We start from the raw sequence: 24,703 nt of genomic DNA on the forward strand, positions 1-24,703 counted from the left end.
TGTGTGCAAGATATTCTTTCCTAATTATTTCTACTCATTATTTCTCAGTATTTCAATTTTATCAACCCAAGTTTCTTAACCAGTGGTCAGTTAAACGCTCGTCTCATTTAAAGCAGTTCGATTATTAAGATGATTGAAGTTCCATGATTACAGGTTTATAAATGCTTAATGGTGTAACACTTGGTCCATGCAACACTACAAACATGCAAACACACACACACACTTGCATAATATCACACACACACAAGTGTGCATAATCACAGCACTGACAAGCCAAAACATTTCAGAGGAACTTTATTTTTTTCGGTAGGCTATCATCAAGTTCCATTCACGTGCGTTTCCGCTGTTGCCTCGTCACTGCTCGTGCGCAGGCGCGGGACTGCCGGAAGTCCTCATGGTCAGCACCATCCGGGTGTCCAGGCCCCACCCCAGTTTGTTGGATCTCCCTCTTTGAGCTTGGGTGGGTGCAGCTGTGGAGGCATGGTGAGTCTGAGGCTGTCCAGCTTGCTCTTCATGTGCTTGTAGACCTTCTTCACTTGTCGCCGCGAGCTGATGTCCGTCGTCTCCGTGGGGTCAGTGTCAAGGTCGAACAGCATGTACTCTGAGGTGTAGTTCCACTCCGGAGGCTGGGCCACCCCAGGTGGAGGGTTGTACCAGCCATCTTAAGCACACGTCATTTATGCAAACATGTCAGGCCAACGACACAAATAGCTACAATTAGAAAGAAAGAAGAGGGAAAAGAAAAGGGAAGACCGCATAGATTCAGATATCTTTGTTACCTGAATGCTTTCTCTCTCTCTCTCTCACACACACACACACACAAACACACAGAAATACAGAGAGCAATCAATACCTGGGTGGCCTGGTTTGTTCCACGTCATCTTGTAATTTTTGTAACGGAGAGCAGCACGCTGTTTGTCATCGTTGATGTCGTAGACAAACTCCTGTCGTGGGCTGACTCCATTGGTGGAGATGCTTTCCCAAAGGTCAAGGCCATCTATATTCGGAATGTTCTTCTTTGCACCCGCCAGCCGTAAAAGAGTCGGGTACCTGTGTTTGTACCCAGGTTATTGACCATCAGGATGAGGTTGTAATTAAATCCCTTCCCTCCTTCTATTTCTTCTTTGAAAAAATTAGCAACTATCGTCAGGAACGGAAGTCCGAATTTGTTCCTCTAGACTGATTCTGCAGCCTGCTGCTCATATTTTATGATCATTTCAACTTATTTCTGTAAGCAAATCTTGTAATGTCATCTGGCACCTTTTAACTTATTGTTCACAGCTGACAAACAACTCAACACAAAGGACATCACTGTAGGGAAAAAGTAGGAAGATAATTGGGAGTGGGGGGGGGAGATAACTATCAAACATAGGTTTTTAAATGTATAGAAAAAATATACAAATTTATATTTGCTGCTGCACTAGTACTCCAAAAATAAAATAGCTTACATGAAAAGATATTAAAAATACTGCTATAAAACTGAGAATTGGTGAATCATTTTCTAACGAAACGCAGAACGTACCAGTCGACAGCGTGGACAAGACCATCGTAGGACGTGTTGCCCCTCAGCAGTGAGCTGCTGTAAAGAAAACTTGTGACTTTGGTTCCTCCTTCCCACAGAGTCAGCTTAGAGCCTCTCAACGGCCAGTTGCTGGAGCCAGTGTGTACTGGCCCGCCGTTGTCCGAGGTGAAGAAGATGAGGAGGTTGTCCATGTAGCCCAGCTCTTCCAGCACGCGCGTGATGTTACCGATGCCCTCGTCCATGGCCGCCCCCATCCCACAAAGCAACTTCCGGTCTTCAGACGCGGTGACGTCAGCGCAAAAATTGCTGACGTAGTGCTCAGGCACTTGGTGTGGGCCATGAACGGCCTGATAAGCCAGGTAGATGAAGAGAGGCTGTGAGCGGTTGTGGGTCTTAAGGATGTCGATGGTTCTCTGTGTGAACAGGTGTGTGGAGTAGGTGCCATTGGCGGACCACACCGGTGTGTCGTTGAAGACCAGGTCGTAGCCGTCCCTGTGTTCAGTGTGGGTGAAGTAGTCGGCGTAGCCGTTGTACATGCCGTAGAAGGAGTCAAACCCTCGTCGTGTGGGTGTCATGTCCCAGCGACAGAAGCCCAGATGCCACTTGCCCACCATGTGAGTGGCGTAACCGAGCTCCTTCAGACTCTGCGGCAACATCTTCTTGTCGAGCGGCACGGAGATGTTTTCGAGTTCTTCAAACACAGAATTTTGGATACCCATGCGAAACGGGTAGATACCAGTGAGGAAAGCAGCTCTGGAAGGGGTGCAGGATGGTTGTGCATATGCGTTGGTCAGCTCCACCCCCTCCGCCTTCAGTTGCTCCAGGTTCGGGGTGTACATGGAGGAGTCTCTCCACTGAACGTCAGCCCACCCCATGTCGTCAGCGACAATGAACAAGATGTTGGGAGGTGAGGCTGTCAACGACGATGTAAATACCAAGATGAAAAGCGCAGGCAGTAGCATTCTAGTCCCACTAGTTGTTCCCTGGAGCGAGAATATTTGTGTACCATGTACGAGGAGAATGTTATTCAATAACATCTTTCTGATTGGCTGTAATAATAAGAAAGTAGCTCCCAACTATACTTAGGACTCTTGCTCTCAGAGATTTATCATTCGTCATGAAAGTAGGAATAAATCCCGTTTGAACTTCACCCTCCTGCTTATTGGCAAAAGCTGTCTCTGTGAATTTTAGTAATCAATTTATCAAATTATTATGATTTGTCATATTTCCTGTATTCAAACGGATAAAAGATAACCCATAGCTATATTTGAGCTTTTTCTCTGCAACAATCACTGTAACAATGGGCGTAACAAACAGACTTACCTTCATACAGTAGGACTTACCTGTGTTACCTGTGGGTGCTGTGTAAGCGATGAGGGAGTGCTATATAAGCTGCTAAACGCGACAGCTGAATAAATAGGACCCCATGCCCTCCACTAAAATACTCCTGCCTCCCTGACACTTGACTCATCATCTTGACTTCCTTGAGCAACATCCCATCTTTTGAGATTAATTACATTTCTCTCTCTCTTTATTTTTCTCTCTCCCTCTATCTCTGTGTCCATCTGTCTTTCTCCTATCTCTCATATGTTTAAGAGGGATATTCCTCTATAATTATCAGGATTATTTCTATCTCCTTTTTATGCAATGGCTGAATAACTGCCTCGGTCCATACGTCTGGGAATTGACCGCTATTAAAAAGAAGATTAAAGAAGGACATTAAAAGGGTTTACTGAGTGTTTAAAAATTTCCCTTATCAGTGTGTCAGGTCCAGGTGCTTTACTGTCTTTTAATGATTTGACTGCCCTTTTCTTAATAGAAAAATCAAATTAAAATAATCTGTTGCTAGTATTAAGACTAATAATTCCCACGTTCAAGCCTCTGCCCTGCCAGCTCACACCTGTTCATGTTACTCCATCTTCCCATACTTCCTTTTCTCGTCCTGTTTGTATCCAATCAAGGTACTCAAGATTGTCAACTGAGCTCTCAACCGAATTGTTTGGCATGTAGATGTGGTTCTATTCATGTCATCTCCTGTAAGATGAGGACGATGGAGCCACACGGGTGTATCGATCGAAGACCGATGACTGAACTTCTCGTGTACATTTCGATATGTACTGACAATACACTTACTATGATAAACAAATTAGATGAGTCATACAGTTCCTTAGAACAATTTCCTCCTTTCGTCCTCCAGCTGTACTTCTAGTGGACTAAATTAAGGATAAGAAGATATGGCCTGGAAAATTATAGCCTTAAAACCATCAAGTTAAATTCCAACTGACAGTAAAGAACCTCTGTGAGCGCGAAAGACAGAGAAACAGGAAGAGAACTAGGGAGAAGAAGAGAGTCCAACTGCCGAACATTAGCGGCAACCTGTCGAGTTAGGAAAGAAACTTAAAGAGTATACTAATTATATTATTTTAGCTACTCTATAATTGCTTCTTTTAAATAAATTTTCTACTGTCCTCAGCAAATTTAGGAGATTTTTTTTTGGGGTGGGTGGGGTGGGGAGATGGATTTAAAAAAAGTTTTTGATTGAAATGGTAGTGGCTCGTTCACATCTCGTGAACAAAGAATTCATAGGAAGAAGTTTTTAAAATTGCTTAGAACGATTCTGATTAGTAACAACTAAATTTCTGTGCATTTTCAAGTAAAAATCAGTCTTCCTGTCCGTCCGTCTGTTTCAACTATTCACTCTGAGCATCTTAACCAGCCACATGTTATGTAAAGCGCAGATTTTTTTACATCCTATGAAATCGCTTATAAAAATATGTTACACTTGGCCCATGAAAAAAAAAACCACTCACACACGCACACCCACCCACACACCCCCACACACACACGTGTGCATAATCACAGCACTGAGAAGCCAAATCATTTCAGTGGAACTTTAATTTTTTCGGTAATCTATCAAGTTCCATTCACGTGCCTCTCCGCCGTTTCCTCGTCGCTGCTCGTGCGCAGGCGCGGGACTGCCGGAAGTCCTCATGGTCAGCACCATCCGGGTGTCCAGGCCCCGCCCCAGTTTGTTGGATTTCCCTCTTTGAGCTTGGGTAGGTGCAGCTGTGGAGGCATGGTGAGTCTGAGCTTGTCCAGCTTGCTCTTCATGTGCTTGTAGACCTTCTTCACGTGCCGCCGCGAGCTGATGTCCGTCGTCTCCGTGGGGTCAGTGTCAAGATCGAACAGCATGTACTCCTTGGTGTAGTTCCACTCCGGAGGCTGGGCCACCCCAGGTGGAGGGTTGTACCAGCCATCTTAAGCACACGTCATGCATACAAAAATGTCAGGCCAACGAAACAAATAGCTACAATTAGGAGGAAAGAAGAGGGAAAAGAAAAGGGAAGAACACATAGATTCAGACATCTTCGTTACCTGAATTCTTTCTCTCTTTCTCTCACATACACACACACACACGCACACAAACACACAGAAATACAGAGAGAGTAATCAATACCTGGGTGGCCTGGTTTGTTCCACGTCATCTTGTAATTTTTGTAACGGAGAGCAGCACGCTGTTTGTCATCGTTGATGTCGTAGACAAACTCCTGTCGTGGGCTGACTCCATTGGTGGAGATGCTGTCCCAAATGTCAAGGCCATCTATATTCGGAATGTTCCCCTTTGCACCCGCCAGCCGCAAAAGAGTCGGGTACCTGTGTTTGTACCCAGGTTATTGACCATCAGGATGAGGTGGTAATTAAATCCCTTCCCCCCTTTTATTTCTTCTTTTAAAACATTAGCAACTACCGTAAGGAACGGAAGTCCGAATTTGTTCCTCTAAACCAGTGATGCCCAACCTTTTTCGGCCTGCGGGCCATATCCATTTCGGACAGCCGTGTCGCGGGCCATATCCATTTCGGACAGCCGTGTCGCGGGCCATATCCATTTCGGACAGGCGTGTCGTGGGCCACTTCGCCGCAAAAATACAAAAAGGAAAAAAAAAATAGAGCAGATACCATTTTTTTATAAGAAACAAGTTGTACTTACCATTAATTATGTAGTAATTAGTGGGATATTTGAAGTTGTTTTCCCGAAACCAACTTCTGAATGTCCGGCCTCATCGTAGAGACACCAAGTCGGAGCACTGAATCGAAATGTTTGTCTATCGAAAAAAAGATTGAGAGAAGCCCCTACGTGGGGATAAATACTTCTTCTTCCTTTTTTTCGTTTTTTTAAGGTCTTCTTTTATTACTAACATGCCGATTTCCTGCACTGTGGGCAAAAGTTTCGCGGGCCGGATGGCACCGCGTCGCGGGCCGATATGGCCCGCAGGCCGTAGGTTGTGCATCCCTGCTCTAAACGGATTCTGCAGCCTGCTGCTCATATTTTATGATCATTTCAACTTATTTCTGTAAGCAAATCTTGTAATGTCATCTGGCACCTTTTAACTTATTGTTCACAGCTGACAAACAACTCAACACAAAGGACATCACTGTAGGGAAAAAGTAGGAAGATAATGGGAAAAAGCTATCAGACATAGGTCTTAAACGTATAGAAAAAAATATACAAATGTGTTTTTGCTGCTCCACTTACCAGTCGACAGCATGGACAAGACCACTGTAGGATGTCTTGCCATTCAGAAGAGTCTTGCTGTGTAGGAAACTTGTGACTTTGGTTCCTCCTTCCCACAGAGTCAACTTGGCCCTTCTCAGCGGCCAGTTGCTGGAGCCAGTGTTCACAGGCCCGCCGTTGTCCGAGGTGAAGACGATGAGCAGGTTGTCCATGTAGCCCAGCTCTTCCAGCACGCGCGTGATGTTACCGATGCCCTCGTCCATGGCTGCTCCCATCCCACAACGCAACTTCCGGTCTTCAGACGCAGTGACGTTCGCGCAGAATTTGTTGACGTAGTGCTCAGGCACTTCAAGTGGGCCATGCACGGCCTGATAGGACAGGTAGATGAAGAGAGGCTGTGATCGCTTGTGGGTCCTGAGGATGTCGATGGTTCTCTGTGTGAACAGGTGTGTGGAGTAGGTGCCATTGGCGGACCACACCGGTCTGTCGTTGAAGACCAGGTCGTAGCCGTCCCAGTGTCCAGTGTGGGTGAAGTAGTCGGCTTTGCCGTTGTACATGCCATAGAAGGAGTCGAACCCTCGTCGTGTGGGTGTCATGTCCCAGCGACAGAAGCCCAGGTGCCACTTGCCCACCATGTGAGTGTTGTAACCGAGCTCCTTCAGACTCTGCGGCAACATCCTCTTGTCTAACGGCACGGAAATGTTTTCGAGTTCTTCAAACACAGAATTTTGGATACCCATGCGAAACGGGTAGATACCAGTGAGGAAAGCAGCTCTGGAAGGTGTGCAGGACGGTTGTGCATATGCATTGGTCAGCTCCACCCCCTCTGCCTTCAGTTGCTGCAGGTTCGGGGTGTACATGGAGGAGTCTCTCCACTGAACGTCAGCCCACCCCATGTCGTCAGCGACGATGAACAAGATGTTGGGAGGTGAGGCTGTCAACGACGATGTAAATGCCAAGATGACAAGTGCAGGCAGTAGCATTCTAGTCCCACTAGATGTTCCTTGGAGCGAGAATATGCTTGTACCCTATACAGTAGGACTTACCTGTGTTTTCTGTGGGTGACAGTAGGGACTGTTACAGAAGTTGTTAAACGCTACAACTAAATAAATAGGACCCCCTGCCCTCCACTTAAGTACTCCTTTCCATGACCTCATCCAGGAAACTGTGGCAGGGGTCGTCTTATTTGTCTGAGGTCTTACCAAAGCCGGGTCACTGTTTGTAGGTGAAATGCCACTAGCTGTCGCATGGTCAATCTCTAGTGTTGAGTTGTTTGTACACCCGAGATCTTTGCTCGGTTCAGCAGTTTCATTTTTTTAATAGAAAAAATCAAATTAAAATAATCTGTTGCTAGTATTAAGACTAATAATTCCCACGTTCAAGCCTCTGCCCTCCCAGCTCACACCTGTTCATGTTACTCCATCTTCCCATACTTCCTTTTCTCGTCCTGGTTGTATCCAATCAAGGTACTCAAGTTTGTCAACTGAGCTCTCAACAGATTTGTTTGGCATGTAGATGTGGTTCTATTCATGTCATCTCCTGTAAGATGAGGACGATGGAGCCACACGGGTGTATCGATCGAAGACCGATGACTGAACTTCTCGTGTACATTTCGATATGTACTGACAATACACATACTATGATAAACAAATTAGATGAGTCATACAGTTCATTAGAACAATTTCCTCCTTTCGTCCTCCAGCAGTACTTCTAGTGGACTAAATTAAGGATAAGAAGATATGGCCTGGAAAATTATAGCCTTAAGACCATTAAGTTAAATTCAGTCTCAACCTTGTCGTGTAGTTACAGGACATTTCAGTTTGGGAGAATGACTGTCGGAAGGTAGGAAACAGTTATCATTTGCCAGTGTGAATTTTTTTTATTTATGAAATAAATAAAGTTTTAAAAACTATTACGTTCAATAAATTTTTCAATTCTTTATCTTTTTTAAATAAAATATTTGAAATTATGTAGTTACATTGTTTATAATCGGAAATATAAATTGAAATTGCATAATATTTATCACGCATCTGTGAAATGTAAACATAACATCAGGGCTTCTGTTTACGCAAAAAATTGCGTACAGTACGCATTAAAAGTTCGGAGGACCCCTTCAATTTTCGTCAATGGGGTCCCAGGGGACCCTTCAAATTTGGGCGAAGAACAGATACAAAATTGGGTAAGTGTAGTGTCTGACATCGTAGCTCAATCTATTGTCGTCTGCTACAAGGTGAGAGTTACTTCCCTTGCACTGAGTTTTTTTTTTTTTTTCCCCTTACCGGGAAGAGTTCCAAGATGTTGACAGCGTGGTTAGGATCATCGTCTCAGAATCGGAAAGAAAGTGAGCACCCCAAGTACAGTGAGCATAAACTCATCACAGATGCTTGCACACTCTTCATGGCACAGAGATCTCGCCATTTCTGACTAAACATTACAGTGCTTTGTGCAGCGGCGGCGTTAGGGGGTGGCAAATGGGGCGGCCGCCCCAGGCCCCGCTCTGGAAGGGGCCCCGCGCTTTAGCCCCGAGGTCATCTGTATGACTTATTGCTACATGTAGCTGTGGTAAACAAGTTGTGACAAAAAAAATGACGTTCAGAAAACACTTCTAAGTTCTAATTAAGCAAATTATTGAACCCATGTCTTCACGTTAAACCCGACAATAATAACAAGCAGTTTATTAAGTTATCGTCACCATATTATTTCGCTTTAAGAAAAAACCGCTTCTGTCATAAACGGTTACGAACAATTAAAACACTATATTCATTCGTTATTTCGCGAAATTAATCCAACCTATCTAACTGTATATAAATCAGTGCTTCCGGCATCACATCAATAGGGATGTTGATACACGTACTCCATTACCCAGGCCCCGCGCGGATGGTCGGCCCCAGGCCACGCGTGTTCCTAACGGTTCCTAACGCCGCCTCTGGCTTTGTGTGTCTGAAAGGCAGTTGAACAAAGTAGTTGATTTGTTGTTTTTTTGTTTGGTTTTTTTTTTTTGTTGTCCGTTCGTCTGTTTCAACTATTCATTTTGAACATCTTAACTGGCCACATGTTATGTAAAGCGCAGTTCTTTTATATCCGATGAAATCACATAAAAATATATAACACTTGGCCCATGAAAACACACACGTACACACACAAATCCCAGCACTGACAGGCAAACAAACTTTATTAGAACTTCGCTTTGTCTTTGAGTAGTCTATCAAATGGCAAGTATATTTTCATAATTCAGTAAAAAAAAATGAATCATTAATAACCAATTTGAAAGGGTTGTCTTCCTATAATAAACGACTGGCATTATGTTTAGTCACCATCGATGTGGTCACCACAGGATGACGGACTGCCTGTCCACTCAGTAGGGTAAGAAGTAGTCCGAGTCGTAGTCTCCCCTCCAACGTCCCCCAATGCCTCGGGTGTTTCTCACAGACACCCCGTCGTGGCGTCTCTCCCTACCCGACATCTCACCTGATTCTTCCTTCGAAAGAAGCTGTTGGTCGAAAGGCTTCTGCTTCTCTGAGATTAACATGTTTGGAGCCTCATTGGTCGCTGCAAGAGATCATCGTCGTTGTCATCGTTGCCATCACCTCCAACCACCTACCCACTAGTATGCACGTGATCTGCTAACAATTTATCTACAAACATTGAAATACTATTGTAATGCTTAGCTATCTTTTCTTAACTGATATTAATTTAATTTAAAATTAATATTTATGAGTTGAAATAAAGTATTATCTAGGCTTACACAGGGACAGTGATTACTGTCGCGGTTTGACTCGTGAGCAATGGAACGAAAATGTCCGAAAAAATAAACATTGCGACATATAGCGTAGTTTAAAACTGAAGGATTAGATATATATATTTTTTGCTTAATGCAACGCTTACCATGATTAAACTTTACCATGATGACACCAAGGAGCGCAATAACGATGCAGACTCTAGTTTCCATCTTGTGTTTCTTCCACTGACGATTTTAGAAGGATTCAGGTCGCTTGTCACCTCAGCCGTCATTTACTGCGACACGTGTTCCTCTCGTTTTAATTACACTCTTTTGCTTTGTACAATAACGGCATAAAGTAAACAGTAATATACATAGTTTTGTTGTCCATTTTTTTTCAAATATCTACATTTCTCATTAGTGTGTACATTATTGACGTGCGGACTGTCTTCACAAAACTCGATTTGAGCTTGCCATCAGATTTATTGGCAACAGTTCCCAATGTTGTTATTGGCAAAGAGACAGTATTTGTGAAAGCAGCTGTATGTGAAGTATGGTACTTTTGTAATAAAATGGAGCATTGTTTCGGATAATGAAAGGAAAACTCGCTGCTGACATGCTCTGTGGATCGAGTAGTTTATAAAGTTAGGCGCAGAAACGGTATGTCACACGTGAAGCAATGTTCTTTTTATTGCATCCGCTTGTCAAACATCAGAATATTGCTCATTTCAGAGCTGCAGCTACACTTAGTGACATGACACTTTTGTTCTGATATTAAAGACTGAAAAAAATTGTTCCTATCAATCCAACGTCCTGCATTATTAAAATGTAGTAAAAACATTTTATTGTTCATATTTTTATTTTTAAAAAATGACTAAGGGTGTCTCCTAACCTATTCTATTCCTGGTTCCCGTTTCTGTTCCTGATGGGTAGACCTTAGGAAGCTTGCTGCGCCAATATAATTAATAACTTTGACCAAACAAAGCAGGAAGTGGTTGAGTTCCTTTTAAAAAATGAGCACAAAGATTTGATTGGAAACGTTAAATTTATATTAAATGAATCATTATTAATAAGGTAAATTTTGAGGGACACTCAAGTACCGTCTATTATGGGATAGACAGGATACAGACAAGTACCTGATAGCACAGACTTGTATTTTTCTCGCTGGTTGCCTGTGTCGTGTGCCTCAACATCTGGGACGAAATGACAGTCTTGGCATGGTCTACCCATGCTCATAAAGACAAATTTCATTAATGTTCTGTACATCATCTGCACAATAAAACAAGCTGTCAACAACAGTTTAAATGCATATAGCGATCAGGTTTCGCTGGAGGCAAAGAAAATTGGCAAGGACTAAATGGTGAGACACATACAAGCTAAAAAGAGAGAGAAAGAAGTAATGAACTGTGTCTGCAGCCTTTCCACCCTTGTTGCGGTGAGTACAGTCAGTACCAAACATCCTTGGAGAGTTAACACACTGTGGCTAAATTAGGGCTTTATTAAATACACTGGGATAATTTTTAAGTTTCTAATTTTGTACAATCCGTGAAAGATGTTATCAATATTAAAATGTCCCTTGGCAGAAGAAAAGTTCCCCACCCCTGGTTTATCCCATCAGTGTCAAAAATTGTTCTGCGCTTCCTTACAAAAATTACAAACTGACAAGGAACAATCAGATATTAATGAGTGCGTGCGTGTGTGGGAGAATAAGACAGACCTGTCTGTCTAGTGCCTTCACCATACAGTGCAGATCAAATGACCACCAAAGGCTAAGAAGTACTGGTACTTAAGTTTACATCTTGATGACAGCAAGGAAACGTGTTTAAGGCGCATATGACTATATCACTCTGTGTCAAGCGCCCTTATCACCACCTCTGAGACAAACTGCAAATTCTACTGTGCAATGCTTTGTCAGTATTCCTAATCAAGGTGGCATTAACTATGGATTGTAGAATACAAACCTTAATTGGTTGTGTTCGGTGGCGTAGCCGCGAAGGAACCAAGAAAAAGGGGAAAGGGAGGCAGCTGGCCCTCAAAAAAGATGCCGAGGCGAGAATGTATATGTTGTTTATTGTCAGGAGTTTACCCCAACCCCCAAAGCAGAGCATCTTCATACATCACTGGTATTCAGAAAGGAATTTATGTGCTTAGTTGATTGCACACCTCAAGAAAAATGATAATCTAAAGGTTTACATAACCTGTTTTAGTATTGTTTAAACATTATTCACAATAATAAAAGTACTATTTAGGTATTGCTTCTGCAGAAATTAACCTCTTCACAACCACAGGAACTTGTTTGCACTTTAATGTAAACTAGGTAGTGTCACTTAACACAGCGGTGTGCGATAAATAAGGGAAGAAACTGTTGGATTCTTCAGGTATTGTACTACCATGAATTACTTCCCTTGAGCTGACTATTTAAACTAGGTCTCGCGAGATAGCTGCCGGGTACTCAATTTGACATGGAATTGTGCTCTCAAAACCAAAAACGACAGTCTAATAGGTTATATTAGAAATCTAGTAAACCTTCTAGTGAATCTAGAGTAATTAAAGTAGGCTAAGAGGCTCGTGAATGATCTATTTTTAACAGAAGTGTAACATTGGACTAGGGTAAGCAATCAGAAATCACAAGGTTTAAGCACTCTCCCTTCCAAAATCAACTGGGATATGGAGTCTGTCACACCACTGTACTGGCAAAGCTTCATGTAATGGATGTTGACCGTTACTTTTTTAAAATATTCATTTTCTCTCATAGACTATTTTCTTTTTGTATATTTTGTGCAAAAAAATCTGTTACAGCTTTTCTCAACAGTTGGGTTCCATAAGCATCTTAGCCTAGCAACAAAATGATTACTTGCAAAGTGTCTTTTTTAAAACGGATATCAATGTTTGTCTTTGTGTATTTTAATAGGTGTAAATATTTTAACAGGTATTACTTTATGCAACCACTACTTTTTTCAGAGCCAGCCGGTGTTTTCTGCCCACACTTGAGGCTCTCCTTATTGTCTATATAAGATTCCACACTTCCTAGTTGGTAATTTTGAAACAGATATAGTCCAGCACTAAGCATGCAGGAATAGATTGGGACATCATTTCTAAGATAACTACACTGAATCTCATGCAACATAGCTTTATATTTGTCATGTGGAACTCATTGCTATGTACACTGTACTTTTTTAAACCTCATGAAGGCAATACAATCATGGCCTATAAAGTTGAAACCCATGAGCATATGAAGTTCACCCTATTTGTAGTGATATTTAGACGATACAACACTATTTGATCCCCAATCCACCACCTTGACAAACTAAGCTAAAAGTAGAATAAATTTGTGAGAAACCCTACAAAGGCATTTTTCAACCAACATTCTATGGCGCTGCCACAAGTGGTCAATTCTTCAGGCATAACACAATCAGACAACCCTTAAGCAACTTAAAAAAGAGAGAAAAAAAAACAACATTCAATTCGCAGGCTTTATTTGTAGTCACTTAATGTCCAGTTTCAAACAGCGACAGGTTTTTTGCTTGTGGCAGCACGAGACCCGATCTGAGATGCAATACGATCCAGGTCACGACGTCCCTGTGGTGTCAGACGTCGTCCTCTGAAACAACAGAAAAAAAGACATTTGGATGACTTCAAGAAAGCTGCAAACAGGAATATGTATGAAAGTATCTCAAAATTAAAAAACAACTTTAAACCAAATGATAAGCCAACTTTTCCAACACCTAAATGTACATCTTAAGGAAAACTCACGGTTAGCTCTGTTCAGAAATCGGTAGCTCAATGTGTCTAAACCCTACTTTATTGGCAGAATTGTTGAATTCAAATGGCCGACTTTAAAATCAGCATGTTTACTGATGCTTTAAATGACTATAAGCTTTGCTATCATAACCCCGCTAAATAGAAATTAGTCGATTTCACGACATAAGAATTTTTAGTATCAAAAATCTCATTTTCATCAAAAGACCTTATATCAAATTAGAGCAGGCCACACCAAAACTATTTTTCAAGCCAGCACTCACACTAAAAACTGTTTAAAAAAAAGCAATGTAATGTGACATCTAAAAAGCAATGTGATGTGACACACTAAAGTGTTTTTGTCTAAATGAGTTGAAAATGTGCTTCTTGATATGGTGGTGTAACAATAGCACAGATGTCATACTGATGCTATACTGGAAGATCTGCACAGCCAAAAAGAGAAGTGAATATATCAAAATAAGTTGTCTAATTCCTCACCCTGTGTTGGGGTCCTTTTCTACCATCTTCAGACCTTCTAGGGACTGAAGGATTTTGCGAGCAACTGACCGTGAACCCCGGCAATTGTGGCTTGGAGTTGTGCCATTCCTTTGCTTTGCTGAAAAAGTGTAGCACTTTGTAAACATAAAGTATAAAGCATTTCTTGAACACAACAAACTACATAGGCTACCTGCTTTCATCAAAAACATTGCCAAAAACCTACCTCCATCACAGGAGCAAATGTAATGGCTTAAACATTTTAAAAATTGTTAGCAACAGTTTCCTAGCCTGTCACCAACAAAGCTTTCCTCTGGGAAATCACTAGATGAGCCACTTATTTTATTAAGAGAAAAATAGCTCAGAATAAATCCGAATTTGAAGGAGACCTGAGAACAGAAACAAACTTTCTGATTGGATCAGGAGAACTTTCCTTGGGACACACAAGCAAAACCAAGTGGCCAATCAAGTCAAGCTGTCTTGAAGAGCACTTCACTACCCTTAAGCAAAAGCCACACCAGGCTTAAAAATGCATCAAAATTTTTAAAAGCCACTAAAATTACTTCACAAGAAACCAGTATAAATAAAGAGACACAGCACATAAATATCAAGTAACAGTTAATGAAAGCCATTGAATAGTTCAATAACACGACATCAAGGACAAACTGAAAAGTGCCATTCACTCTGAGATTAGAGGCGGTTCAAATAGTGATTTCTTTTATACCAAGGTCGATATAATCTTTAAATTGACGATGAAATTATGTGGCTTAAATACAATAACTATATGTTTTGATTTTACATAACTTTATGACAAACCTACTGAACTGCATGAGCTGGTAATAAAGATCGTTCACGTTTAAGCCTCAATTACTAACATGGTTGTCATTCTAAACCATGCACACGTCATATCAACAAATCGATAATTTCATAATTAGTGGACTTTTTCCCCTTCTTAATTTCAGAGAGAAAATAACCTTTATAATGTGGAAATACTGTCAAAGGCACAGTTTTGAAAAGATGCAGACCTAAAATATGGCTAAAGACCAGGAAAACAAAGTGATGCAAAAGAGATCTTGGCAAAGCTTCACTTCCACCAGCAATTTATAAGCATTGGCAAGCTGAACTGAGAACTATAATGGTTGTTAATAGGTAATACATTTTTTAATGCCATTTTATGCAGGATTATTGGGGGATACTGTATGAACAGAAATCCTTAAAACAGCATTTACTTTGACCCTAAAGATAAAAAAAATATATGGCATAGGCTTGTCTTATCCACCGCATCCTGTGACACCGAACAACAAAGAAAAAATTCCTGCTGCATTGAACTGGAACACAAGAGAGTGGTTTCGCCGACACACAAAAAGGGGGATGGTTTGAGGGCAAATGTCAGAAAGTTGACAATTTACAAGCAACCAATCCATACATTACCATAGTATAAAATTAACTAAGCGTGCTATTTAAAAAACCCCGAAAGTATACATACAGCCGTAAATTTTTGTGAATGCTCCAACACCAGCTGGACAGCGTATGTACAAGTGTCGAGCAACTGAGGCTGCAAAAAAAAAAAGTCAGATGTCACAAAGTTTCTAAGCATTAAATTTTTAACAATGACTGGCATACTTTCATGAGTCCAAATGAATGTCACATCAGACCAGCGAAGAACACACCAAAAACATTTTATTGATCCTAGCCTTTCTTAATCTCACACTATGTACATGATTTGAGCTTTCGCCCAGGCTGAACTATTCAGATATATTTGGCTTTTCCAGATTCCCAATGCTTCATATCAGCTTGGCATAATGCAATAACGACAGTGAATTATGAACAGAAATCTTTGTGCAAAGTGCTGTTGACAGGTGAGGACACTTATTAAATCAAATCCCTAACCCAAAAAATATATAACAAATTACCAGCTCTGGTATAGTACCAGTCCTCATCATATGGCGCAAGCTCGTTAAATCTGCCCAGTTTGACTATATCAGCCCATTCAGGCACCTTCAGTTTTCCTGACCTGAAAAACAAAGTGGAACTTGCAAATGCTGATGGTGAATTGAAATCTTATACAAATGTGGTTAAGCCATAAATGTTCATGACTATAAGTCAGGATTTAACCTTTATCATGCAGAATTGAATTGATGGTCCTGTTTACAGACCGGCTGGGTATTGAGTAGCTTTCTTTATTAATTTAAACATTATTTCGTTAAGAGAGTCAATTTAAGAATTTGAAGCACTAGAACAATAGTCAACATAAAAGATCACAATCAAACATAATACGAAACAATGCTAATCAATTTTACTGCTGTTGCCCCGTAGTATAGAAATAAATATATCGAATAGAACTCACTTCTTCAAGAAGGCAGCAAGAGCCTTGGTAAAGTCATGCTGGTTAACGTCCTTTACAGAGATACCCATCTGCAAAATTACATTAAAATTAAGAAAATTTTATTCTGAAATCTGAATAGTAAGGAAATGGTATAATGCACTTTAATATTCGGTACATGCTGAATCAGATCGGAAAACCCTAAATTAAAACTACCGCATCTTTCCGACACTTCCACTGAAAAGATCAGCTGCTCTTCCTTATTTAATATCGGATCAGTGCGCACAAAAATTACTAACAATTACAAATTATTCTTAATTATGTGACGAAATGTCATAAGTGTGAAATATCAGATTCGAAAACTAGGAAAAGCCAACTGAAAATGGCTGCCAGCAACACATGCTACTGGGTATTTTATTAGTAGAAAATGTGTAATGCCTGTGAATAAATAACTTTTTTCTAAAAATCCACACTTTAATCTTTAAATCGTTACAACTGTAGGTTGTACAAAATTGCGAATGTACAGAGATATCAATAAAATGTTCAACCTTAAACCCACGTGCATACCTTCTTGTATGATGATGGCCGACGAGAAAGAAAGCGCCACCTCGCCTGCTAGGGGACGACACTGCAAGTAACAAAATGATCTCCCTTGTTTTGAACTAAAAATGTAAGGGAGGTAAATGGTAATTATTTAACACGACAAATCATTAACTGCATTATTAATTTACCAACAATCCTTTATTTCTGTTGAATTAATAAAATTACACGATTTTAAATCATAAAAAATTCTTGAATATATTAGTTTTAAAGTAAATGTAACAATTTCAGTTTTAAAAAAAATACACCGGCCCCTTTTTTTAAACCACGTTGACTTGCTTCTATTGTGTATGAAGTAAATCTTTATGGTGGTCTAAAGCCCAAAGAGAAATAAAAGGAGTATTTCATCAAGCAATGTATGAAGCATGTCTACTTGCAAATAAACTGGAGACACAAGAGCATAATAATTTAAAGTTAATAATGAAATGACCGATCTCGTTGTCGACTGTGGACATTGCAAAAATAAGTTTATAAAATGAAATTTAATGTATCGAAATAATAGCATCTCGTAATGTGTTACTTTTATAAAAAAAAAATAAAATAAATAAGCATGTTTAATGCTATACTATTTTGAACGGATCATATAGCATCCTGAACAAGCCATTCTTCTCTCGTCATCTTTCTATAATGGGGCAGTACCCTGTATTCTTCCTTTCTGTAGTACGAATGTTTAACTCCCTTGCTAAAGCGACATCGAGCTTTCACACGCACGAATAATGTAATAATGCTTACTATTGTTGAAAGAATCATTAATTTGAGCTGGACAGAATAACATCATTTTATAACTTACAAACATAAAAAGAAGTCTTTCATGTCCACACTTGAAGCAATCAAGACCACGTCCCATTTATGTGACACGTTGTTGTTTACCGATTTAGAAAAAAAAAAAGAGAAAAAAAAAAATCAAAATTGCAAAGGTGCTGCAGTAAAAAAAAGTAAAGGTTACATAATATAAACAGTCGACTAATCTGTGCCTAGGTGGAAAAGGAAATGTAAGTGCTTTGTCCCATAAGTATCAAATCAGATACTGCGAGAACCGCTAGTCTGTAACCACTCTGCTTCCCCGAGATCAGAATACCTCGATTTTATTTTGGGGTATTCCTAGATTTCTACAATGTAACACATATTTACAAGAAGCTACTCAGTGGATGTGAGGATTAGTTATCTAATGATGGAGAAGAGGACTGAGAAGTTAACATATATAATGCTCATTGAGTAAAATGACAAGATCCAAGATTCTTTATTATTCTTTCACCCTCTAAGGGAGATATATATATATTCGTGAGAGTCAGTTTTAGACCAGTCAGTGTTTGTCTTTTGAACGTTGCTGAAACGGACATTTTTTAATGGTGTTGAATGTTATGGATGTGGGTATGGATAGATTTTCAGGTAATGAGTGTCAACAGATGTTTTTGTGTGTGTGCATGGTGGGTGGGATATGTGAACATCCGTGAAGACGACGGTCCTGTACATAGATAGGCAATATAATAATTATAATTATCTCATCAGCATCCGTTTAGCACATATGTTTGGCGTAAGGAAGGGGTGCTTTATAAACTGGGGTAACTAGGGTAACTTTGGAGAAAGATGTTTATGGCGAGAAGCGGAGTTGATGAGAGAAAGGCGAGTTGAGATTATATTCAACATATGTTGCATACATGTACCTTGAGCAAAAGAAGAATTGAAAGATCTGTCCTTGTACCTAAAAAAAATTAAGCCAATGGGTGCAAATGTGTTGATAAAAGACATGAATTCTGTTGTAGCAGCATGCATCTTTTAATTATATGAACACGTAAGCCCCAACCATCTTCAATCGCCAAGATGGCGACGAAGAAAGATATTTACACATCATTTTCTTCTTGTTCTTCGCTGGGCGAGATGGCGGGGTCAAGGTCGTGGGTCTGTCAGCGTGTCAGCAAAGGTCAGCGCCAGTCGCGGTACACCATGGCTTTGCACTGGAGCAGTCAGCAGGCCAGTGCACACGTAAATGCAAGTGGAGTATGGTGGTGAAAGTACCACCCTGGTTACAGACTAAGACCACACAAATTGTGCGCGTGCTGTCGTGCTATCCATCGATCAGTCTTAGACCGGAGTGGGAGTCAGCCAGCGATACTGCATCACTCCAGCTCCAGACGAATCGATGAACCACAACGCCACCAAGTAATTATCCTCCAAGCTTACAAACAAGAAAAACATCCAGATTCTATGCTGCCACCCGTCCTTACACGAACTATTTTAGACAGCATTGCGATTCGAACAGACGCCTGCAAGATTTCGTCTGCTAGCCACGGCGGCCGCCATTTGCGGTGGTCAAAGGGAAGCGACTCTTGCTAGCCTGCTTCATTATCCAATCTGCCGCCGGCGCGCGGGCGAGCAGGACCCGCCGAGCGCGGAGAACGCAATCGAAAGAAAAATAATTATCGTCATGTAAGGCGAGACCGTGGAATCCGTTGCCGGTGCCCTGGTGGTGTCCATGCTGTTGACGAGCTGCACGGCGAGACAGAGGAAGTGTCCATCTGGTGGGCGACAGGAGAAACATCGACATTTCCAGGAGAGTGAGTGACACGGTGCGGGTCTTGTGGTGCGTCACAGTACCTACAGGCTGCTGCTGCTGCAAGAGCAAGAGAGATCACTCCCCTCCCGCCCAGCCACCTCCTCCTGCACTGCCGCGCACACACACGTGCATGCACACCGCTCTACGCGCACTGACCGATCGACCGCACGCACGCACGCACAGACACACGCACGCACGTGTACACACGCCTGCGCGTGAGAGGACGGGTGACGGAGAAAAGGGTGGTGGGGGAAGGAGGACAGTCTCTGCAAGTGGTAGTGGTGTTGCCGGTGGTGTCGAGTGTGGTCACCGTCGTCGGTCCGCGAAACAGATGGATGGCCGAGTGAAATGTGCAGCGTTGTCGAGGCGGCGGCACCAACAGCAGCAGCAACAGCGGCGGTGGTGGTGGTGCTGGTCGTGTAGTCGTTGCAGCAGCAGCGGCGAACAGCTGCAAGCAACAAAAAGCAAAAAGCAGCAAGCGGCGGTGTTGGTGGTGGTGGTGGAGTGTACGCGCCTGTTGTGGTGTCGTGGTGGTGGTGTTAGTGGACGGAGCAGATTCCTGGCGTCGTGTCAGTATGAAGGCCCTGCCGGGTGCTGGCGGTGTCGCGGGACATATGTGCTGCTGTGTCGTCTGGCCTGTGGAGTACTGTCCATCGCCTGAGCCTGGACAAGGGGACGACGGCTACTACAACACCAACATCAACAGCAACAGCGGTAAGCAAACAGTTCACACCTCCCTCTCCATTTCTTTCTTCTCTACTTCCGGGTGCATCCTGCACCATTTGTCATTTACCCTGGTACCACAGACTAGCCGATTCTCCTTCCACGTCCTTCATTGATCGGAATTCCATCTGTAATCAACAACCCACCTCTTGTGTCCCTCCCCCCACTCCACCCACCCCTGTCTCCTTCCACTTCCCCTCTCCAACTCTCCTTCCTCTTCCAACTCCCCTTATCTCCGGAATTCCCTTTTCCGACGACTTTCATCAATCTTTCAAAGTCTGCACAAGTGTGCGTGTTTGTGTGTGTGTGTGGAGAATTCTGTTCTGTACTCGCCGTCGACGGTTCTTAGAAAAACACCCTCGATGGTGGCTCCTAATGAAGCGACAGGTCTGCCACGAGTCGGGGGTGGAAGCCAGAGACAGGTCGACTGGGCTGTCGTGTAACCCTCCCGACCTCACTGGGTCACGATCTAGAGGCGTCACCTTAGGATCGATCGGCTTTCGCGTGAGGCTCGTCAGATATGGAGGAGCGGGACAGACGGGGAGTGAGAGTGCTGACAGTTTGGCTTGCCCTTACTCCTTACTTTTTTTTTCTTTTTTTTTTTCTTTGGAGCAAAGGATGCGCCAAAGGGAGTCTGTTCCTGAAACCTCTGAAAGGAAGTTCGACACTAATCATTCTGTGGGCAGACGACGTCAATCACGTGACATTTATGCTTTCCTTGTCCCTCTCTTCATCTTCTTCTCTCCCTCTCTCTCTTTCTCGCGAGATAAATCATATCGTTCAGTCAGAGTCTTCTCCCTCGCGCAAGCATAAACAAGTTTAGTGTTTTCTCCGCCTGGCACGCACACATACAGAGGAGTAAGAGAAGGTTCCAGATTTCGATTCAAAGAAAACTGTGACAACCTTTTTTTCAGGAAAAAAAAAAGCAAGACACAAAAGACCCATACTCTTAAAAAAATAAATAAACAACAACTCATCATCTCTAGTTTGTGCAAGCCGACACTTTCAGAGACATGCATCCAGGCGTGATGATTTAAATTTTTTTTTTATTAAAAAAAACCCAGTTATGATGTAAGTACTGTATGTTCTCAGTGTGTAAAGTGGTTTTCGAGAACATTCGAGCCGCATGTACAGATGTTGAACCTTGCCCGACTCGCCATATTGCTGTGTTGAAGCAGCGGTCAGTGCTGTTGTGGCTGCCTTCCAGCAAGAGCAGAACTAACGGTCTAGAGCGCTTCGAGTTTTGCTTGCTGAGGCTCAATCAATAATTTCAGTTATCTACTTTTTTTCAAAATTTTAATAAGGCGCAGAAATCAGCCACACCCAGCTTTCGCATCTCTGCTCGGGCTGGATGGCAGTCCCCGGAGAGTTTCTATTTTAATTTTCTTATGAAGTCAGAAGAACCCCGTGGTCTGGTTAATAGTAGGTTAGCAGACTGGGTAGCTGGGTAGGTAAGTGGGTAGACTGCTAGCAAATCACCAAATGTGTCCTCGTTTTCCATGGATCTGAGGTTTTATTGTGTTTATTTGGGTCGTACAGCTTCTACTGTTCATATTGCTCATATTGCTGAGAGGATAATACTAAAATTGTAGGATAGTCGATATAATATGGCATCATCATCATCATGATCATCATCATCATTGAGTACTTCATAAAATATATCTGAAAATTTAAATAACTATAGAATTTCGATGTGTATTGCGCGTGTGTGTTTTTTTTTCTTTCTTCTCCTTGTCTGTGGAATCGGTTAAAACCAAAAATAAAGTAAGTGAGGGAAAATAGATATCGGTGTATCATCTTGATATGCGAGTTGGTGACTATTAGTGAACAAACAGGTGGATGAATAAATCAAGCTAAATGAGGTAAGTTACAAAAAGGAAAAAGCGCAATGAAAGGAAAAAGCAGAACAAGTGAAAATGAGAGAGTGAAACGGCAGCAGAGAGAACAGAAAGACAAGAAATGTAATGAGACATCGCAATCATCGATGTTCACCTTCCGTGAAGTTTTAATTTCCGTGTTTTGAATGAAAGTACCATGAGCTTAATGACGCATTAACGTGCAGATAAGATGCTTCCACACAACCCATCCTGGCGAGCATCAGGCATCTCCATCAGACTTGAACACATTATTTGATTGTAGAATTATAACCATGGCAGACATTTTTTTTCAAGCTTTTATGTGACTGCACTTGATCAAATCGTCCTCCGTGACACAAACGTTGTTTTACAGCAGAATGAGAATAAAAAGTGTGATGCTTACGAGCGCGCGTCTGCAGTGCCTTGCCTGCGTGCGTGCGTGCATGCGTCGCGTCGTGTGTGCGTTGTGTGTAGGTGTGGTGTCTGTTCGATTACTTCACCTCCTGCCTACATCTTTCAGTTAGTTTCCATGCAGGGCAGCTGGTTAAAGGCATAATGTATCAACTCCTAATGGGACTTCCGTTCTCTTCTCCTTTGAGCATCATTATTCATCACTCACTCAACAAAAGCCGTATTCAGCGAAGTATGATCTTTGTAACAATGAAACGAGTTATCCGTTTCTTTTTCCTTCCCACCGTAGATACCATCGGTTTGAGAGCAAATATATCTCAAACATCAATCGTTCAGGATTCAGTTCTTACATCTTTGACAAACCCAAACAACTCGATGTAATGTTAATAATGATATTTTTTTCTTTTCAGTCTCTGGATAAGACGCTTTATTCGTGTATTTCTGAAATATTTAAATTGTATGTAAATTTGCTGTCAACCAGTCAACCTGTGAAAAATATGATCATGGCGTTAGTTTAAAATCAAAAGTGTTTAACTCACAACTCATTCATCGCTATTCATTCATTTTTCTTTCCACCCGGTATCTCACAATAATTTCAAAGTGTCCTCCAGTTTCAACTGTGGAACACCTGTCCTTGTTGTTAATCGTGACTCGCTTTTACGCAACTGTCATGCGCACTGTGCACTTCCGCTCGGCGCGTGGGGAGCAAAGATCAAGCCGCACATCCTTGTCAAATAGTCGGGAGCTGTTGCTGCTGTAGACAGGAAGCGCAGAATTGAGGCCATCTCGGTCCTTGATTCCGAAAACACGTCGACGACCTGGTTCAAGACTCATTTTTTTGTTCTGTAAAACGAGAGAGGGCGGGTTGTCCATGTTTTCCAAGCGACCTTTGTGCATGTTCGCTCTCTTCTTTGATGATGCTGAAAAATTTAAATGCACATTCGGACTAGTTCAAACAGTTTCAGGAGACGGTCTATTGCCATTAAATGTTAAAATAATCTCTATGTATTTCAGCTCTATGTAGATTTTTCACCAGTCTTGAATGCTCATGTGATTTTAATCTTAGTGCTGTTGTCCTTGGCAATATTTTGACGCAAGAAAGTTGTTTATATTCGGTCAACCACTGGAATTGAGTTCGCGACATCGATTGCGCTGTATAGTTTAATGAGTCTCTTCAAGATGAACATTCCGTAGAATAAATATTTTTCTCTTCTTTGTCCGTGTCTTTTAACATCTCTCTACTCTATGAAATTCTTTTTGTGCTTTCTTCTTTTATTTTTCTCCATCTCCCCCTCTCCACAAAGGACATCTTTATACACGAATGTTTTGCTATGTAAAAACACTGATGAAAAGTCAGAAACGACATGTAATGTTTGTATTGTGATAGTTACTGCATGAAAAACTGTGGTAATCATATCTGCTGCTTGCCTCTTTTGTATCTCTGTTCTGTCATAACCCAGTTTCACAACCTAGTTCAACACCCAGACCCCAGACAAGTTTCTTCTCACAACGTAGGACTATCGTAGACTTAAAGTGCTTCATTGTACAGAAAGATGTCATCACTCTTAAAGTACTCCACAAACAAGTTCACTCAGTTTTTTTTTTTTTTTTATAGTCGACCCAAATCGTTGATCCTCAAAGTAATATCAATACTTATTACTCGAACCCGACTCCAAACATCCAGCAACTATCTAGCTATCTGCAAAAACAAAACAATAATTTAGCTCTATGGCCCCTAAACACATGCACGCACGCACAGACACACATGCTTACGACTCTCGTTTACTCGTTGACTGTTCATCAAGTGTGAATGTCCGAGGACGCGAGAAACTGTCACTCTGTGGCACTAGAGTTCCGGTGGGGAATTTGTGTTTTACGCCGTGTCAGCAGCTAATGCTTTTATACGCAAGCAGCAGCCCTTGAACAGATTGCCACGGCAGAGAAAAGAACAGCTGCTAGACGAGAAATGACTCAGGGAGCCAACCTTCACTGTATTGTACAGGCGCTAACAGCGTAACCGTTCGCCACCACGCTCTATAGTTCCGGTACCAGAGATGATGATTTGGTGTGATGATGATGCTGCATGTGGTGGTTGTTGGGGCGGGGCATGGTGGATCTCATAGTGTGATAATAATGTAGAAAAAGTTAAGCACTCAAAAACACTCGGAGGCGGAGGAACGAGTGAAAGCGCATCGACCTTTGACAGAACATTGTTCATCATCAAACCGATCTCTTTAGTGAGACACAGGA

General features: G+C 41.8%; 3 protein-coding genes and 1 long non-coding RNA gene across 5 annotated transcripts; all 4 read right to left on the bottom strand.

Annotated features, from left to right (window-relative positions):
• Window positions 1–277: 277 nt before the first annotated feature.
• LOC112569093 (arylsulfatase J-like) lies at window positions 278–2,876 on the bottom strand. Of its 2 annotated transcripts, XM_025246771.1 has the most exons (4): window positions 2,846–2,876; window positions 1,523–2,505; window positions 854–1,050; window positions 278–661 (listed from the first exon to the last, which is right to left on the bottom strand). In XM_025246771.1, exons 1-4 carry the CDS (start codon window positions 2,849–2,851, stop codon window positions 399–401), a joined length of 1,449 nt encoding a protein of 482 aa, XP_025102556.1. In that variant the 5' UTR covers window positions 2,852–2,876; the 3' UTR covers window positions 278–398. The 2 variants fall into 2 exon arrangements, with proteins under 2 accessions (XP_025102556.1, XP_025102555.1); XM_025246770.1 differs by lacking the exon at window positions 2,846–2,876 and having other exon boundaries at window positions 1,523–2,662.
• Window positions 2,877–4,399: 1,523 nt separating this feature from the next.
• On the bottom strand, window positions 4,400–7,341 carry LOC112569094 (arylsulfatase J-like). The gene is made up of 3 exons (XM_025246772.1): window positions 6,057–7,341; window positions 4,980–5,176; window positions 4,400–4,779 (listed from the first exon to the last, which is right to left on the bottom strand). Exons 1-3 carry the CDS (start codon window positions 7,016–7,018, stop codon window positions 4,517–4,519), a joined length of 1,422 nt encoding a protein of 473 aa, XP_025102557.1. The 5' UTR covers window positions 7,019–7,341; the 3' UTR covers window positions 4,400–4,516.
• Window positions 7,342–8,981: 1,640 nt separating this feature from the next.
• On the bottom strand, window positions 8,982–11,001 carry LOC112569102. The gene is made up of 3 exons (XR_003100300.1): window positions 10,890–11,001; window positions 9,921–10,049; window positions 8,982–9,584 (listed from the first exon to the last, which is right to left on the bottom strand). It is a non-coding gene; the product is annotated as an uncharacterized LOC112569102 (long non-coding RNA).
• Window positions 11,002–13,212: 2,211 nt separating this feature from the next.
• LOC112569098 (40S ribosomal protein S19-like) lies at window positions 13,213–16,965 on the bottom strand. Its single transcript, XM_025246782.1, has 6 exons — window positions 16,877–16,965; window positions 16,334–16,401; window positions 15,900–16,000; window positions 15,473–15,541; window positions 13,990–14,107; window positions 13,213–13,354 (listed from the first exon to the last, which is right to left on the bottom strand). The coding sequence occupies exons 2-6, from the start codon at window positions 16,399–16,401 to the stop codon at window positions 13,255–13,257; spliced, it is 456 nt and encodes a 151-aa protein (XP_025102567.1). The 5' UTR covers window positions 16,877–16,965; the 3' UTR covers window positions 13,213–13,254.
• Between the last annotated feature and the right edge of the window lie 7,738 nt (window positions 16,966–24,703).

Source organism: Pomacea canaliculata, linkage group LG7 (genome assembly GCF_003073045.1).
Source record: "Pomacea canaliculata isolate SZHN2017 linkage group LG7, ASM307304v1, whole genome shotgun sequence".
Lineage (NCBI taxonomy): Eukaryota > Metazoa > Mollusca > Gastropoda > Architaenioglossa > Ampullariidae > Pomacea > Pomacea canaliculata.

Coding starts and splice junctions, on each gene's coding strand:
- LOC112569093 (XM_025246770.1), bottom strand. CDS start 2,559: ATGTTATTGAATAACATTCTCCTCGTACATGGTACACAAATATTCTCG. Junction 1,051..1,522: donor CTTGTCCACGCTGTCGACTG/GTACGTTCTGCG, acceptor GTACAAACACAG/GTACCCGACTCTTTTACGGC. Junction 662..853: donor GAACAAACCAGGCCACCCAG/GTATTGATTGCT, acceptor CGTGTGCTTAAG/ATGGCTGGTACAACCCTCCA.
- LOC112569094 (XM_025246772.1), bottom strand. CDS start 7,018: ATGCTACTGCCTGCACTTGTCATCTTGGCATTTACATCGTCGTTGACA. Junction 5,177..6,056: donor CTTGTCCATGCTGTCGACTG/GTAAGTGGAGCA, acceptor GTACAAACACAG/GTACCCGACTCTTTTGCGGC. Junction 4,780..4,979: donor GAACAAACCAGGCCACCCAG/GTATTGATTACT, acceptor CGTGTGCTTAAG/ATGGCTGGTACAACCCTCCA.
- LOC112569098 (XM_025246782.1), bottom strand. CDS start 16,401: ATGGGTATCTCTGTAAAGGACGTTAACCAGCATGACTTTACCAAGGCT. Junction 15,542..15,899: donor CTGGTACTATACCAGAGCTG/GTAATTTGTTAT, acceptor TTTTTTTTGCAG/CCTCAGTTGCTCGACACTTG. Junction 14,108..15,472: donor ATTCACAAAAATTTACGGCT/GTATGTATACTT, acceptor ACACTTTTTCAG/CAAAGCAAAGGAATGGCACA.